This window comes from Typopeltis vanoorti, chromosome 2 (assembly GCF_054136105.1).
Source record: "Typopeltis vanoorti isolate ZY-2024b chromosome 2, IOZ_Tvanoo_1.0, whole genome shotgun sequence".
Classification (NCBI taxonomy): Eukaryota; Metazoa; Arthropoda; class Arachnida; order Uropygi; family Thelyphonidae; genus Typopeltis; species Typopeltis vanoorti.
The window spans coordinates 55,603,241-55,622,834 of NC_143550.1; the positions used below are offsets into that span (position 1 = coordinate 55,603,241).

General features: G+C 33.2%; 1 protein-coding gene across 1 annotated transcript in view; it reads right to left on the reverse strand.

Moving 5' to 3' along the window:
* Positions 1 to 19,594, reverse strand: part of LOC150109048 (ras-related protein Rab-37-like) — a 106,987-nt gene that overhangs the window by 37,754 nt on the left and 49,639 nt on the right. Inside the window, exon 2 of the mRNA XM_090405111.1 lies at positions 6,912 to 7,022. Coding sequence (XP_090261237.1) covers positions 6,912 to 7,022 — 111 coding nt within the window. The remainder of the gene's footprint in view (positions 1 to 6,911; positions 7,023 to 19,594) is intronic.

Genomic DNA, 19,594 nt, shown 5'->3' on the forward strand with positions numbered 1-19,594 from the left:
TAAGAGGAATAGCATATAAAGAAATAGAATTATACCAGTTATTAAATGAAAGAAATTTTAAAATAGCAGTACTCCCTGAAACAAAAAAGAAATTAAAAGGAACTATGAGAACTGGAAATTTTAATGTGATATACAGTGGAGTCGACAGAGACCAAAGAGCACAAGCAGGAGTCATGATTTGGATTCATAACTCCCTTTCAAAACAGTTAAAATATTATAAATTATGGAATGAAAGAATAATAGAAGCTAGAATAAAAATAGATAGAGGCTATTTAACAATAATTGGTTTATATGCCCCAGAAGAAGGAAGAGAACAGGATAATATTGATTTTTATAATCAGCTACAAAACATATATAATAAAATAAATAAAAATGATTACATAATTTTAGCAGGAGACTTAAATGCAAGAATTGGAAACACGAAAATTAATAATAATATAGGAATACATGGAGAACACACTCTAAACAGAAATTGGTAAAAAATTGATTGACTTTGTAGTTTATAATAACCTAAAAATAATGAATTCCTTCTATAAACATAAAGACATACATAAATATACTTGGGCAGCAAGAGGATGAAAATCAATATTAGATTACTTCATATTAAATGAAAAGACATCAAAATTTTCACTAGATGTTAGAGTTCACAAAGGATATGAAATAAGCAGTGACCACTTCCTTGTTAAAATAAAATTAAGATTACCACCTAAATGGCTACAAGTAATAAGAACAGAAAGAAAAATTGAAACATTTGTTTATAAAACTAGACTATTGAATGACACAAATGTACAATGGCTATATGAACAAAGAATTAACCAATAGCTAGACAAAATAAAACAAAATGAAGAAATAGAAATAGAATGGCTTAATATAAAAGCGAGACTAAATGCAGCAGCAAATGAAAGCTTAGGAAAGACCAAAAAATTCAATAAAAGAAAAAAACTGAAGATCTGGGATGATACAATCAAAGAAATAATCAAAAAGAAAAACGAAACCTATCACAAATGGTTAAGTAGTAAAAGATAAAAAGATGAAATAGAATATAAAAGAATAAGAGCCATAGCTAAAAGAGAAGTCAGAAAAAGAATAGAGAATCATGGAATGAATTTGTTTCTAATTTAGAACATGATTTATATAAAATAAGACCCAATGTATATAAGATTTTGAAACACCTAAATGCAGATACCAAAGAAAACATAAAATTAAACATTGAATTGAAATTAGAAGATTTTCTAAATTACTACACAGAACTGTGGACAGACAAATATTTTAAAAAAGACAACTGGCAAACAATTAATGAAAATGAAAAGGAAATAACTGAAGAAGAATTAGAAATCAGCCATAAAGAAACAAGAAACGGAAAATCACCTGGAGAAGATAAGCTAGGTTCAGAACTATATAAATACGCAGGAACAAGATTCAAAGGAAGACTCTTGTTATGTTTAAATAAAATTTACTCAACTGGTATCCCCCCAATAGAATGGAAAAAATGCGATTCCTATCTTTAAGAAAGGTAATAGAGATGACCCTAAAAACTATCTTTAAGAAAGGTAATAGAGATGACCCTAAAAACTATAGAGGTATCAGTATACTAAATTTCTGTTACAAAATATATAGCAGAATCTTAAATAACAAAATAATGAAATATTCCGAAAACTTTATTTTAGAAGTACAGAATGGATTTAGAAAAGGACGATCATGTATAGACCCAGCCTTTTGCCTAAAATTAATAATAGAATAAAGAAGAGAATATAATTTAGAAACACATATTGCATTTATTGACTTTGAAAAAGCATTTGACAAAGTTAAAAGAAACATATTATTTAACATATTAAAAGAAAGACAAATACCAAATAATATCCTAAAAGCTGTCACAAGTATATATGAAAATAATCAAATACAAATAAGATCAAATCACGAGCTATCATATACAAGAGAGATAAACCAAGGGGTCCGACAGGGATGTCCCCTCTCAGCAACTCTTTTTAATATCTACTTAAATGAAATAATAATAAAATGGAGTAAAAATTTACATCAAGGAATTAAACTTTCACCTACAGTTAACTTAAACACTCTCCTCTTTGCAGACGACCAAATAATAATTACAAATTCTGAAGATAACTTACAGAAAGCTATTTTAAATCTAAATGAGATATCCAAAGATTATGGTATGATAATATCAACGGAAAAATCAAAAACTGTGGCCTTTAAAGGACAAGATCCAGCAAGAACTAAAATAGTAATAGATAACACGATCTTAGAACAGGTGAATTCATTTAACTACCTCGGATGTATGATCACATATGAAAATGAAAAAGATATAAACGTAAAAATTGCAAAATATTTAAAAATAACAGGAGTAATTAACTCTATATTTAAACCAAACCTAGTTCAAAAACAAACCAGGCTAAAAGTATACAATACATTAGCCTTACCGGTCTTAATGTATGGAAGCGAAATCTGGACAATAAAACAAAAAGACAAACAAAGATTAAAAACAGCAGAAATGAAGTTTATGAGAAAAACTGCAAAGTATACCCTATTTGATCACAAAAGAAATGAAGAAATTATGAAAGAATTAAACCAAGAATCAGTAATCGAAAAAATTAAAAAATATAAACATAAATGGATGGAACACGTTCAAAGAATGAAAACAGAAATATTACCAAAACAAGCCTTAAAGTACAAGCCATTAGGAAAAATAAAACCAGGACGTCGTCTTAAACGATTCAACGATGACTTCTAAGGCCGGAACAGGCCATGCTAGGCCTAAATCCTTGATACGTATGATGATGATGATGATGATGATGATGTTATAATTCCATCTGGACCTGGAGCTTTTTTTGTTGTTTAGATGTTTTATGATGTTGGTTATTTCAACTGGAGTAGTGGGGGTGATACTGGCTGGTTTGTCTTCGGACTGTCTTAAGGTACGCTTGACCTGCTGGTGGACTTTATATATGTGGGTGATGTTTATATTGTCATATGATGGGCTGCATTGTTTTTCTAGGTTTTCTGCTATTGCTTCTGCTTTTTCTTTATCAGTGTGCGCCGTTCCATGAGCAGTTTGCATGGGCGTTAGGGGGTTGTGTTTGGTGCGCAGAATCTTCAGAAATTTCCATATTGAGTGATCTTCTGGGTTGAGTGATGATAGCTTATTGTCCCAATCCTGATTCCTGTGGATTTGAAGTGCTTTTCTGACTTGGTTGTTCAACTTGTTCAGTGTTTTCTTGTCCTGTGGGGCTCTTGTGGTGAGGTATCTTTTCCTGGCTTTGTTTTTTGTTCTGATGAGGTCCATGATGTTTTCTGGGAGCCATCTGGTTGGGTGGTTGGTTGTGGTTTTGGTGACTGCTTCTAGTGCTTTTTTAATTTGGCTTGTTAGATTGCTCACTGCTTCATCTATTTCTTATTTTTTGTGGATGATGGGTACAGTTGGTCTTGCATGCCAAGTTTGATCAGGATTGGGTTGTGGTCAGATGAGAGTTCACTGATCATCTCTAGTTTGTATTGATAACTGATGTTTCTAAGGATAGCTATATCAAGTACATCTGATCTGCCATGAGGGCTGTAATGAGTGTGCTCAGTGGGTCCTGCTACCACAACTGAGTTAAGTGTTGAATAGTTATGTAGTATGCGTCCACTTCTGTTGTTGGTGGTGCTGAACCATGCTGTGTGTTTGGCGTTCAAGTCTACTGCTATGATGGTGGAGTCTATGGTGCCAAGGACTGCATCCAGGTCTGTTGTCAGTAGAGGGTGGCTTGGTGAGTTGTAGGCAGCAAATATCTTGAGGATTCCAGCATTGTTTGTGTGGACTTGTATTCCTGTGCTCTCCAGGTTTGTAGTCTGTGGGTTGGATATGGCATTGTGGTGGAGGTACGGTTTGATGTAGATGGCAGTGCCTCCCCCTCTGGTGCTGAGTCTATCCGTTCGGTATATTGTGTATCTTCTCACTTTTGGGTTGTTGGCAGGTCTTAGGTGGGTCTCGTTGATCAGCATTATGTTCGGGTTGTGTCTTTCTGCGAATTCCTGTAGTTCTAGTGTCTTGTTGGTGAGGCCATTGGCATTCCAGGCTGCAATTAGAAGCGAGTTGGGTTTTACCTTTGTTTTATTCATAATTCAGTGCTGTGAGTATGGAATGGGTTCCTTGCAGGAATCTCTTTGTGGAGGATGGAGTTGGGTTTGTTCTGCTGAATTCCTGCAGCATAGTGGCTAGCGAGGCAGTCAGTATTGCTGTAATGTTGGAGCCTATTTGATTGCTTTGTATTGTGTCCTTTGGGCGGGCTGCTTCTGCATAGGTCTTGGTGGAAGGTTGAGCCCTTTCCTGACTTTTATGGATAAGGTTTTGTTGGTTTGATGACTGTGCAGCAGAGATGCTTTGAGTGGTCCAGATTGGGGGAGGTTGGACGGGTCTTGTAGTTCCGTGATTTCTGGGGTGGTGGTTGCATCCTTTGTAATTTGCTGGGTGGGGACCTCCACAGTTGGCACATTTGGCTGGTGTGGTTCTTGGTTTTGTGCATGTAATGGTTTGATGTTTCTCGCCACACTTCAGGCATCTGAACTCGGCTTTACGCAGTCTTTGAGCATGGCCAAACTTTTGGCAACGATGGCATTGCCCTGCTGATGTCCTTTTCCTGAGTGGTTCTGTTGTTATCTTAAGTTCACAGACCGCAGTTATGTCATAAATTCGTCTTTGTGTGTTCTGGATCTCGACCAATACTAATGGCATCGGTTGTTTATCGGATCTGTACATCCGGCTGACTTTGATTGGTGTTAGGCCCTGCAGGGTAAGATTTTTTTTTTTCTTTATTTTCCATTCTGAGTTTTTCGTGGTGGCGACTTGATTTCCTTTTGTTACTGTCACGATAGCTGGGGGTTGAATGACTGGAGAGTCTTCCTGCTCCGTTGTTTTAGGCTCCTCTGCTGTTTTGCCTATAACTAGAATGTCGTCCTTTTTTTCGGGTTCAGGTTTATTTACTGGATTGGCTGCTGAGGTTGGCGATATAGCACCTCCTATTCGTTCTGCTTGTGTCCTGTTGGAACAAACGTCTACCTTGTGAGTTGTATTTCCACATTTCAGGCAAGGTGCCTCACACTGGGCTAGGTGGTGGTGTTTCCCCAATTCCCCAATCACCACCTACTATATCTAATAGGTGGTGATTGGGGAATTGCTTACTCAAAGTATTCTGTTTTCAATAAGAAAAATTGATATTTAATAAATCTTTTGGTGTTCACTATAATACTTATTGTTATTTTATATTTTATAAAACACATAAATTAAAATCATGATCTAATTCAAATTATTATATTACATTATAATTTTAAAAATCTACCTTATTGAAATTGAATTATTGAAGTGAAATATTCCGCTGCAGGCAAATAGATGCTTATACTCACGTCATTCTTCAGATGAAATTTTGCTGTTGAGTTGGCAATCTTATAATATTTTCACTTTAGGATTGTTTAGGAATGAAATATACTCTTTTATTGATATGCAAATCTAATTACTCTTTTATTACAATGTTTAATTAAATTTTAATTAAATGTAGGTTGAAATGGCTTATTTGTTTTACTTTGTGATTGAAAGTGATTATAATGATGTCGTCCTGTCAGCATTTATTTTAGATAGGAAAGTTTTTAGTTTTTTTCTTTTCGTAGAGTACTTTTATAGTCTTGACTGTTGTAGTTTAAACTCTAGAATTTACTTTAATAATAATACCTGTTTAAGATTATCGAGAATTAAGATCGATGTAATGATCGTTTAGAGATTAGCTAGTTGATTGTTATGTAATTAGCCATGCCGGGCCCGTGTATTGTTTTGTTCTGAACGCGAGCCAACTTTTAGAGAACTGTCTTTCCTATTAGCTGTTATAAAACAACTCACACAACAACAACAACAACAACAACAAAAAAGAGAGAGAAGTTTTAATTATAATATAAAATATGAAGACTCAGTGAGATACCAACCACGGAATTTAAAAAAAAAGTGCCGTAGATGGCGAGATATTTATTTTGTTAAATAAGCATTGCCTCTTAATTAAGAGGTGAGACATTTTGATTAAACTTATTAATATCATCTGTACGATCCTCGTTTACATAATGAGCAATACTTGAATTACTCAAGAATAAATCACTTATTAAAAAAAATAAATAAGTAAATAAGAAAATAAATGATGAAACCAGAATAGGCGATGCAATTAACCTAACTGCTTTACCTACAACATGCAGGATCTACAAATGTATTAATCACGACACCTTCAAATAAATACAATGAGAAAATGTAATATCTCGCTGAAAAATTATATATGTTTTCTTAGGATAAGAAGATTGCAAAGTAAGGATACATGTTCAATTAATAATCTTCTTAGTATAAGGCGTAAAGAAGATAAATATCAGATCTAATTGCTAATAATGAAAAATGTTACAAATAATATTGGCTGTCTCGATAAAAGATTATGAATAAGTATTTGTATTATCATTAATAATGCATCGCATGTCAAGGGATTGATTCTAAGAATAGAGCAACTAATGTTTCAGGTTAGTATGAATCGTTGAATATTGAGAGGCAGGAATTAATCTTTGATCGCAGTGTAAGATTGTATTAATAATGGTTGCTACAAAATGAAGGCATAGTCAGCTAATATTCTTTCATTCCTGCTTTAACGCCATTACGGGCGACTATGACTAATCTCGAACATTTAAAAACAACTCCTTAAAACGCAGGATTAAGTTATAGTCCACTATTTCTAAACATGGTATGGCAATAGCCGAATTTATAACTATTAACGATAACTGTTTATTCTTACTAGATGGTTTTTGAATGTTACTTTAGGGGAACATACAAGTTATGTGATGCATTAATTTAGGATACAGATCACTAAAAGATGATTTCTAGGGAAAGTTAAAACACTTACTCGAAAGTCGATCCCCACTGTGGATATGAAAGCCCCTGATAGAAAAGCTCCATCCTTATATCGGATTAAGATGCAAGTTTTGCCTACACCCGAGTCTCCAACTAGCATAACCTGCAAGGAATATAAAATAGGAGATGTAATTAAATGAAAGAACAGAGCAATTGTATTGCGAGCTATTTTAATTTCTCTGGTTTGTGAACAAAACAAAACAAATATATATATATATATATATATATATATATATATATATATATATATATATATATATATATATATATATATATATATATATATATATATATATATATATATATATATATATTCTTAACATCATCTTAACAGAAGTTGCTTTCTTTAATATTCCAAATCCATCTTTTCACTTGCACGTGATCTTCCTAATATTAATTCGACCTGATCATATTAAACTGACTTAATGTTTATTAATAGTTTTATAACATGGTTTATAAGCAGTTGTCATCTATCACAACTGCTTGTAACTACTTACCATTCAGATTTTCATTGTAGTCGGAGGAGCTGTATTACTGATTGCAGAAATTTGCCAAGAGAATTTCCCTGGCAATAAAGATGACTAATAGCATGTCTGGAGATGTCTGAATAAGTATTCAGTGCAGCTGGATGCTTCTTCCTTTTTCTCATCAGAGTTTATTACTAACTAGTGCAGCTGCTAGCAGTTTGTAATTCTTTTGTCTCTTTCATTCATAGTGGGGGGGGGCGGCTGACGTATGATTGCAGGTTTCATTTATGACACAGGTAATCAAAATTCACTCTGAGGAGATATGAAGTCTCAGAAAAGAACAAAAGAATCTCTTTGTTTTGCAAATTAACTAGAACAGCTCAACTTAGTTGTCCAATAAGGATCATCTAAATTCTAAACAAAAGTAATGCTCATCTACTGATCGTCCAGATCACGTTTATGCGCACGTCTGTGGGGTTAGATTTTTTTTTTTTTTGTTACTTTGCAGATGAAAATAAGTTTTAATGGCTTGCATCTTAATTAAACGCCCCCCCCCCAGATAAATGATTCAATGTTACTAAGGATAGTAATAACTTGGGAAGCTTATTACATGGTGTTTTAGAAATAATAAGAACTCTGTTGTAATAATCAATTACGATGTAACTAGATTTTGGAAAAACTGATGGAAGTTGTTACCAACTGCGTCATCTTTGCCAGGTTAGAATTGTGAAGCACGCATCAGCAGTCCCTTCTTTAATATTGTTTTGTTTCGAAAATATTTCACTTTCAAACCAACACTTTTGCACACCAAAGCTTTCTTAGAAACCGGGCTGTGTTTATTTCCGCAGTTCCTGCTACACCCTTCTTCCATTTTTCATTTTCCGATCACAAAAATAATGTTTAGGTCTAGAACAGAGAGAGAGAGAGAGATGGGCGGATCTGAGAACACTATTTTAAATATCTGGGCCATACATGATCTCGTGACCTGTAAGTAATAAAGAAAAAGATTAGCAAACCTTACTGGACAAACCATGCAAAACGGTTAGAAACAAATATTTGAACGTTGTCACGCGATCGTACAAATTTCCAATCAATAGGAGTCATTTTTTGCAGACTCGAACTGTGGAGCAGTTCGGAGTATTGTTTAAAAACGACCCCTCTCTCAAAGCAATCAGAGTTATTACATTAATAATTTCGATAGAGAATAAAACTACGAAAAGTCAGCGGATTTCTATAGTGAAGGCGTGGCTATTCGCTATATCGACGATGAAAAAAAGGTAAATTAGGTCATTTTTTAATGATGTAGGGGGGGGGAACGGATAAGTTCACCTGTGAATATGAATATAATCAATATTTTAAAGGTTTAGCTCTAAGGAAGGTTCATAAAACTGTAGTAAACATAACAGGTATTTTGTTTTTGTCTTCCGTTGAAACAAAAAAGTTTTCTGAACCTTTTTTCTATTTTGTTATTCACGTATATCCCCCCCCCTCCCCCAGAGAGAAACTTGTTTTAGAGGCTTCTTTTAAACTTTCAAGAGATGCATTAGCGTGTGTCAGTACTAATCAACAATATCGACGAAACATTCCTTTTTTTTTTTTTGTTCTTTTTAAGAGTACCTCGCGTGCAGTAACTCTATCCTTCCAAAGACTGCAGCATTGTGGAACCCCGCAATAAATGTTTCAGATATACGACCAACAAGGGAGTCCAATTAAATTACGACGGACAAAACAAACTAGTGATAAGCATAGGAGTGGAAAATCAAAACAGATGGAAGCAATGTTATTAAACAAAGCACCACGAGCTAATGCACTCACGAGAATTGCTTGCACATACGAGATGTTTTACATTCTTTCATTGCTGTACTGATGGAAGCAGTTTGACAGATTTTCCGAACATTTATTTGATAGGACTCTTTAACTGTTTTGGTTTATTAACTTTAGTGTGTGGGGGGATATTGCTTATTCGATCTTTACTTTTATTTATTTTTTCTGTCTGGTTTCCGTCACACAACTCATTTATTTTGATCTCTTTTTGTCATGCCACAAAAGGTAAAATTTCACAATGCCGGATGATAGATATGCATTTTAACCACTAACACTGCAATTTTTCTCAGTAGTACTTCAATGAGTGCGCATTTTAATTTTGTACTATCTTTACTACACAATAAAAGCGATAAAGATCTTCATAAATAGCCGGGATAACTGGCTTCATCTCACCATTCGATGTGCAGTAACAACAGTTGCTCATTTTGCATGGATACGATATTAACGCAAGGAAATTGAATGCCACACTGTCAAAAGGTATAAGATATTCAGGTATCCTAAAATGAAGAGGAAATTCTAATATACTGTTCAAAACAATTAGAGGATATTTTGGTTTTCTTGTAAATTATAAAGTTATAAAAATAATTTGCACAATTTGTAATATATATCGATTATTTAAACAATATCTCATCAATTACACCCGTATACAGTCAGCACATAACGGATTATTGATTCAAACAAAGATTTTTATATCAGAGTTTGATGTTACGTTTGACAATGTGGGATGATACTACTACTACTATAACTAATAATAATAATAATAATAATAATAATTTCAACAATTTATTTCCTACATAAATTATATTCATGCAGTTAATATGAAAGTCTAATTTAATATATTATTATTAATTTTCATCGGTATAACTTTATTATTCATACATACTATTTACATTATATACATATGTACATAAAGTAGACACCCCCCTCATACACGTAATGTCTTCTGTATTAATGCTTTATGTACATAGAGTTAATTTTTTTTTTAGTCCGTGTAGCTTGCTTGTTATTATCCAGAATGAATAATAATAATAATAATAATAATAATAATAATAATAATAATAATAATAATAATAATAGTAAATTAGCTATTAGGAGTGAGAAAGATCAAGTGACAATTTCTTTTATTTATATTTATGACTGTCCTGACCACGAAACATCACAACCGTAATTAGGACGTCGGGTTTTCTGACATTTGGTTTCTGAGCTTTTGACTGGAAAGACTTAAGTTTAATTCGCGTCGAAATATCTTTGAACTTTTGAATTGAAGTTATGTTAGCCATTCTCATAAGGAGGTGGTAGTTATTTCATTTGTTTTTTGGTACCTGTATGTGCCTGTCATACTTTTAAATTGAGACCAATAAGACACAAGCAGCAAACATTGTGTAAGCTCAACACAAACACTCACATAGTATTATTATTATTATTATTATTACATGACTCCTCCAGGAAGTCCTATTGCAGCTGAGATCGTATTGCACATTTCACGTGAATCTATCACACGAATGACAGAAACTCGTGTCAAAATCATTGTCCACTTTTACAGAAGAGGGTTGAAATACGTCAACCTGATTTTAATTTTTTTTTTTTTTTTGGTTCTCTTTAAATAACTGGATTAATTATTTTTAAAAACAAAAGAAGCAGAACTACATTTCCTCGTACATGATTGTGTGGCATTTTGTCAAATAATTGGTTGTTCCCTGCCATCTATCTAATTCTTTCTTGATTAGAGATTCCATCACGAACCCACTGCTAATCAAGATGATTACTTTTCGCACATTTTTGACAGTTTGCAGAAGCGATTGTTGTAAACCTAATATGTATTTGTCCGTACAACTTATCAATGCTTGTAATTGGATATTCGATGCTACCTTCCATTACAGTAATTGCTACATGTTCTGGATAACACCGTAATTTAGTCCTCTTAATCGATTTATATGCTGGTTGCAAGCTACGGCCTCCGATGCTTGCCTAATTACAGTGCATTGTAATTAGGCAAGCATCACAGGCGTTAATATATATATATATATATATTATGCATACATATTTATTTAATAAAAACTTTAATAAAAAATTTATTAAATAAATATATATATTAAATAAATATATATTTGTTCGCGGCAATCATCATCAAATTCCTGATATGTATTCTTCAGGGGTATTCAGGGCACTGTGACAGCATCACATGATTAAGTTTACATTATTACTTATCCCCTATCAACAATTTTTCTATAAATTGGTCTGCATCCAATATTGTCAACGTATTTCTGCTTCTAGGGCACATATATGTAGGTTCTTTGTTATCATGGCCAGGGCCGTCGCCAGATTAGATCGCGCCCTGAGGCAAACAATTAAATATTGCCCCCGATGGATTATAAGACAAAAATATAAGAAAATCTCCAATTGCTATTTTGTTTTTATTACAAGAGAAACATTAATGCAAAACGATTACATAATAATATTAATTAAATGTTTGCTCTACGGAGATATCGCACAATAAAACTGTTTATAAGCTCTTCTAAATTTAAATTATAAGCTGTGTCCGCCTCTATCGATATAGTTGATAGACCAACCAATTTTTCTTGAGTCATTGCTGTTCGCAAATAATTTTTAATCAGTTTAAGCTTGGAAAAACTTCTTTCCGCACTTGCTACGTTAACAGGAATTGTTAGCGTAGGGAACGGCGCCTACCCTAACATGGCTGAACGAGCGCCCTTTTTAAGCCGCTCCGTGAAGCAGACTGCTCCTATGCTACACCCTGTCGACGGTACTGATCATGGCATCAAACGTGTTTTACTAACTTTTCTCTGCTCTCTCATTCTGCATATGAGATTAGGTCTTCTCACATATTCCCTCAACAATGACAGTTCCTTCCTAATATCTTCATTTTTAATATGATTTTGACATTTATTTACACCTATTAACTCCCCAAATTTTTCTCATAATTTTCATTTTATGGTCTCTAGACTTTGACCAATCTTTCAAAGTGTATGCGACAATATATTTGGCGCAACTCTGATTTTCCATCTGGCCTTATACTAGGTTGAGTAACAGATCAGTTTCCCCTACAGAGGGATCTTTTGGTATACACCGATTAAATTTTTGAGATTTTTTTCCTTTTTTTTTGTTACAGCTAATTGGTTTTTATTGCCTAAATGATATGAATGAAAATAAATAATTTCCTCTCTGGCTGGATGAAATTTATCGAAATTTAATATTTAGAACCTCTGTTAGAACCTAGTAGAGATGACGAGAAAAATTATAGAAGTATAAGTATTCTAAATTCCTGTTACAAAATACATAGCAGAATTTTAAATAACAAACTAATGAAATATTCCGAAAACTTTATTTTAGAAGTGCAGAATGTATTTAGAAAAGGACAATCATATACAGACCCAGCCTTTTGCCTAAAATTAATAATAGAGAAAAGAAGAGAATACAATTTAGAACCCATATTACATTTATTGACTTTGAAAAAAGTCAATAAATGTAATATGTCCGTCAATAAATGTAATATGTAATACAGGGATGTCCCCTCTCAGCAACTCTTTGTAATATTTACCTAAATGAAATAATAATAAAATGTTCCATCAATGTATTAAACTTTCTCCTACTGTGAACTTAAACACTCTCCTTTTCGCCGACGACCAAATAATAATTACAAATTCTGAAGATAACTTACAGAAAGCTATTTTAGATCTTAAAGAGATAGCCAAAGAGATTACAGTATGATAATATCAACAGAAAAATCAAAAACTATGGCCTTTAAAGGACAAGATCCAGTAAGAACTAAAACAGTAATAGATAACAAGATTTTAGAACAGGTGAATTCATTTAACTACCTAGGATGTATAATTACATATGGAAATGAACAAGATATAAACGTAAAAATTGCAAAATATTTAAAAATAACAGGTGCGGTTAACTCTATATTGAAACCTAACTTAGTTCAAAAAGAAACCAGGCTAATGTATTGTATACTTTTAGTCCAGTCCTGTGGAAGTGAAATATGGACAATAAAACAAAAAGACCAACAAAGATAAATAACAGCTGAAATAAAGTTTATGAAAAAAAAACTGCAAAGTATACTCTATTTGACCACAAAAGAAATAAAAAATTATGAAAGAATTAAAGCAGGAATCAGTAATAAATATAACAAATTAAAAAATATATAAACATTAATAGATGGAATACTTTGAAAGAATGAAAACAGAAGGATTGCCAAAACAAGCCTTAAAGTATAAGCCATTAGGAAAAAGAAAACCAAGACGTCTTCTGAAGAGATTCAAAGATGACTTCTAAGGCGGAACAGGCCGTTCTAGGCCTAAATCCTTGACAAGCATGATGGTGATGAGAACCTTTGTTAAGTTTGTTCAGTTGTTTCATTGGAAACAATTTTAATAACTTTATAAAGCAAAAATCTATGAAAGGACAAAAATAGCTTTAAGTGCAATTGTAATAACGAAAGGTTTTACCTTTCAGAAATGCGATTAAGAAACACTATTTTATGACTGCCTGCTATCATTGCCTTTTCATGGCATGTATTTTGTCTGCTACTATCGTAGCAGATGCTTGGAGGCCGACTGTGTTCGAATTCCAAGAGAGAAAACCAAGGAGTCCGACAGGGAAGTCCCCTTTCAGCAATTCTTTCTTTCTCTCTTTCAATTCGTATATCTGGGTTAGGAGCGCTCTATATCGAAGAAACTATACAACAACTGGAAATTTTTATTCTACCAGCTTCGTTTTTCCTATGTAAATTGCTCTTTCATGCAATTAGCTTCCAATCCTCTTTAACGATATTCGCTTTCAAACCTGTCACTCTCTTTCACAATAAACTCTTTTCAGAAATTTGAGTATGTTCATTCTTGAATAATAATAATAATAAATAAAAAAAAAAAACTGATGATTAATTTCGTGGTATCCTATTTTTTTTTCCTTCTCAGAATTCGGTAAAACATCAATTAACTGATGTTTTTAAAACTCCATTTGTTAAAAAAGTGAGAAAAAAGTTATAAGTATTCAAATATCAGAAGTAACTTCTTCATTAACGAAGCAGTTTAAAAAAAGTTATAAAGTGATCCCATCATAAATCAATCCTCCGAAGCTTTTTTGTATTCCTCAAAGGAAGTAGGACGAACTTACGGCACTAGTTTTTTTAGTTCTAACTTTTTTTTTTCTGAAATCGATGGGCCTCCACACCTCACTAGTGTTGACAGTTGAGTTTTCGTATAAACACTTAAAAAACAAAATTAAAAAATCGCAGTCTCTCTCTCTTTGTTCTAGGTTCAAAATAATACAATTAAAATACAGAGGTAGACAGCAAATATTTTGTGCCTTTAATTTTAGAAATGATTTAACATTCACAGTTATATAATTGTGAATATTACTTTTAAATAAAAAAAAATGAATGCCCGTTGATGCACATATCTATCTCTGTATAACAAAAATCAACGCAGGAATTCTGTAATTTGATTTCACATATTTTGTCTAGCAGAAAGATGTCAACTCTTCTCAAATGATTATTACAAATGACTTGTTAATTGTAATCACAAATACTGGTATTTTGTAATTACAAATACTGTACGCCCACAGATGCGAGACCATTCGACACTTCTGCGCATGTCAAAAGAAGGAGAATCCATTCCGAGAATAGGTATGAGTGTTTATTATTATACGTCAGAAAATTAGCTCTTTCTTTTATGAAAATTCTAGTTCTTAAAGTGGTAATAACTATTTTGCATGTACAACAGTCGGAAAATTTATGTATAAAGCACGTGACTTCGCTTGTTGGCAATTCATGCATCCTTTATTTCTTTCTCCCCTTCAGCATGAATTGATTATTCTTGGCACAAAGCCAAGGTCGGTTCTACGAAGCGTGGGCGTACAATACCAATTGCAAATAATAATAATTACGAATTGTTTACCGTTACAACATGCAGATAGTGTCATTTGATTCCAGCGTTATCTTCGGTTCAAAGACAGGTACAGTTCTCTCGAAAATTAAGTATATTTTTTTCGGGTGGCTAACTCGCTATTTCTTATTTTAGCACCAAGTTTCAGATTCCAGCTAGAAGTAGCTACGTTTTTGAGAACTCAAGTATGACCGCAAAGTGAACAGCACTCCTTTTTATAGTGTGTGATTCAGAATGAATGCTAAACTACGTTTAGTCTCAATGTTAACCAATTAATCATATTTAGTTTCAAGTGGAACTTAACTCGATACAGTAAGAAACAAAAAGCAAGTGTTTAATGATCCCTAAAGATACTGTTTATGTTGACAGTTATTTATAGTTTTAAATTCTATAATACTGAGTTTTATATGAGACTACAATGTAATTCTAGGTCATATTGTAGTTATTTAATCCGGTATCAGCGATTTATCTTTGTAGATTTGTAACTGCACTGATTTTTTTTCCCTTCAGTTTAGAACAGATTTAAAATTTCGGCGTTGTAAGTACTATTTTTTTTTTTTCCAGCATAACTTTTATGTCCTTTATAAACGAAATAAGTATATCATAATAACATTTATTATTTTAGAGTTTACTTTTAATGAGTAACAGTTTAATATTATTTACATTTATTATATTAACTAAACTGATTATTTAAAAATATTGTTTAAAATTAAACTTCATATTTGACGCTGAGAGAGTTATCTACTAAAAATAGCCCCCTGTGTTATATATATATATATATATATATAGTTTCGAAAATAAAGACGAATGTTCAAAGGATGAGAAAACAAGCTGAATTCGAACCAAGTTCGTTGTCCTGGTTGGCTGAGCGGTTAACATTTCCTCTTTCCAATCAACAAGCTGTGGGTTCGAGTCCTGCTGTGACTCGGACAGAAGTAGAGCAGGGTTTTCGGTTTAACCCTTAGCTTGCTGGTGGTACTAACTACTAATACTGATGTACTATAAACTAAGCCGTTCTTCACGCCTTGTTGGATTCATATTCGAAGGTTTAATTGAACTCTTGATGTGTTAAATGTCCTTTACGCAATTAAGGAGTCCAAGGTGCTTTATTTCGATTCTTTGAATCGAAAATAGCTTAAGTTATCAATAAAAAATATTACTAGAATTAATGACAGATAAATATTGTTGATTCTACAAAATCCTTTCCCGTTCTTACTCGCTTTTAAGTTCATATCGTTTCTGTCAGTTTTTTTCATTCTAGAGTGGAAAGACGATTCAGATGTCCATTAAGAAATTGCTTTTGGTCCGCTCTTCTAAGTGCGAAATTACTTCTACGAATGCAAATCATGTTCCACACTGAAAATAACGTGTGTATGCAGGCACTGGAATTAGGTTTGCCATTAATGGAAAGAGACAAACATCTCCAGTTTTGAAATATCACAGCATAATAGCAATAATGATGAACTCGACTATACTTCAAGCAGAAAACTAAAGGTAGTAATTCAATTTGGGAATGCTGTTAGAACTTAATTGGCTTTATTGCTTTAGATGAAGCGAGATCAGCATCTGAATATCTCTAATTTCCCTTTCTAAGATAATTTCCTTAGCTACATGGTAACAAACACGAATACATTCTATCAACCGAAAGTTTCTGGTAAACACGAACTCAGAAATTCGTTCTGGTTCGAAGATTAAATCGAAAAGCAAATGTGGTTCATCAATTTAAATTTGTAATTAGGGAGGTAGCAACTTTTTTTTTTTTTTTTTTTTTGAATTGAGCGACGCGATTCAAGTTTTAGCATAAAATATTGATGTAAAAGATAGTTTACAAGAGTCTCGAGTTTCTGTGGCATTTAAGCAGCAATACACGGACGACCCTTGTGACATGACTGATATTGACTGATGGAAGAAATATTAAATTCACTGTTATATAATTGGATTCTGAGTGCAGATGACGTCAGCGAAGTGTTGCATGAAATTGAAAAGCATTACGAAAACCAGAATTGAAGAATAGATTTCCATGAAAAAAAAAAAGAGAAAAATGATTTCAACAGTTGAATGAAATGAGGATGGAAATCCTGAATATTAAACATGACTTCAGAAAATAGGTGCGTTAGTTTTAGTTGTGATCCAAGAAGAAAAAATATTTCGTTTTCCTTTGCCAGCCGTTTTATGCATATAATCTCATCCATACTGAATTTTTGCTGCTAAAAACGAATTTGTATCTCATCAAGCATACCTTTAGACCATCCTCGTTCGTCTGAACGAATCGGCTACCGATAATTTGGAAACCCTAATAACCTCCACTGCAGACAGTTCTGAGCTTTCTCAGCATCGTTCAGGTCGAAGTCTACTCATACTCACGTCATGAAAGTTGCTCACTCCCCCCCCGCGCACGCACGCACGCACGCACGCACACACACACACACACACACACACGCGCGCGCACACACACACACACACACACACACACACACACACACACACACACACACACACACACCTACGAATCTGTCTGAGTTAATCAGTCGCATACGATGGTAGTGAAATTTTCCTACATAAAAATTGGATTTTTTCTGCAAAAGAGACAAACGGCTAAGAAGAACACGCGCAGCTAATAGACACTAGCTCATAGACTTTAGTTCTTTTAGCCTTAGCTCCTAAATAACTGAAACGAACCACCAGGATATCGTATCCATTTATATAAGGTTGATCATGGTATTACAAATGCTGATTTTGCTACTCTAAGCTGTGGTACAGTCCGTCCACTTCAATCAGAAAGAAAAAATAATAATATTTAAAAAACTAAAGAAAAAATCCTTTAGAAAAGCTAAAGATGAAAAAACCTAAAAATCTACAGAACGAAAAATCTTTAAAAAATCTAAAGAATGAAAGAAAAAATTTTAAAGCATCTAAATAAATAAATAACTCTTAAAATATCTAAAGACAGAAAGCAATCTATATGTAGAAAGAAATATAAGCGATTACGTTATATGACGCAGATAGTTGCGCCTATAGATTACTAGATGCAGAGTGTAAATACGTATCTTCAGTTTGCCACAAAGATTATGGGTTCAAATTCCCATCGCCATATCACTTTAGAAATTTATTACAGTGATAATAAATAAACAAAACTGTTGCATTTGATTTTTCTTCGCTGCTGTGATATTACCATCAGATTTGTTGAAAGCCTGAATTTCTGTTTTAGTCTCAACCATCCGATGATGCTACCACTGTACTACACTGCCAACCTTTTGCTGGTCGCATATAAAAATTTAGTTCTTTTATCACTTGTAGTTTTTTTTTTTTTTTTTTTGAGTAACTCCAATGCCCAAGGTTATATTATCATAAGTGCTATGGTAATTTTGTTAACTAAACTGGCCAGACTAAAACCTTTTTTTTTAGCTATATCATTTTGTTGCTTTTTTTTCCCATTTTTAATCTCCTTACCACGAGAAGCCGCAACTCCTACAGCAAATAAATGCTGTGTGTGTAGAGTAGTTCTGTGGCGATCTTTACAAGCTGTTCAACAGGATTTGTATTAATATTAATGAGGATTATATGTCCGGAGAGAGCTTATATAGTATCTACATAAAGAGACGAAACAAGAAAAAAAACTAATCTTAGGATAAAACAGTTCTGAAGTCTATCCATAAACAGCAGACGACTTGCCCAGTCTTCATTAATATGAAAAAGATCCAGATGTGCATCAATCACCGCTGAATGGCGCTGTGATCAAGCGTGATTAGCCATTTCAACAGGAAGTATGGCTGACAATGAAGTGTAGTACAGTATTTACTCTTACTAGGTAAACATTACTTTTTCTCGACAAAGTAAAACTGAACTAACATTTTCATTTACAGTACATTTTTGTTCCAACCTTTTAAGATAGGTTTAGAGTCGTTTAGCTATAATAATTCATGACATTTATAATATCAACGCTAACAAACTTTTCGGAGATATATACTGAGTAATTTTTTTTTTATTCTCTTTTCCTCAAGCGTGATAAATAATCGTTTATCTCTGACCTTCCCTTTAATGTATAATGTGTTTAACTGCACTGCTTGTTTGTTTGTTGCAGCTACTCCCATCTCCTATTAGTTTAAAGCGCTGGTTTTCAGCGCTTTAAACTAATCAGGTGGGCCTAATTACTCAAATTCTACTTTTTAGCTTGCTACAAAAAATCACTTTCTAAAGTTAGTTCTAAAAATATAATTCCACTTCCATTCGAATTTTTATTTACACGATATTGAAAAGTAGCGTCAATTGACTCACTGCTATCTCCCATATAATACTAAATATTTTTCACATACACCACTGATTTAAAATTGCAATATTAAAGTACTGGCAAATCCTAAGTTGCAAGGTTGCAAGTATATTTTAATTCCGTGGTTCTTAGTAGTAGCAAGTAATTTACTATATTTATCATTATTATAATTATTTGCTGCTTGCGAGCCCAAATCCCTCAAACAATT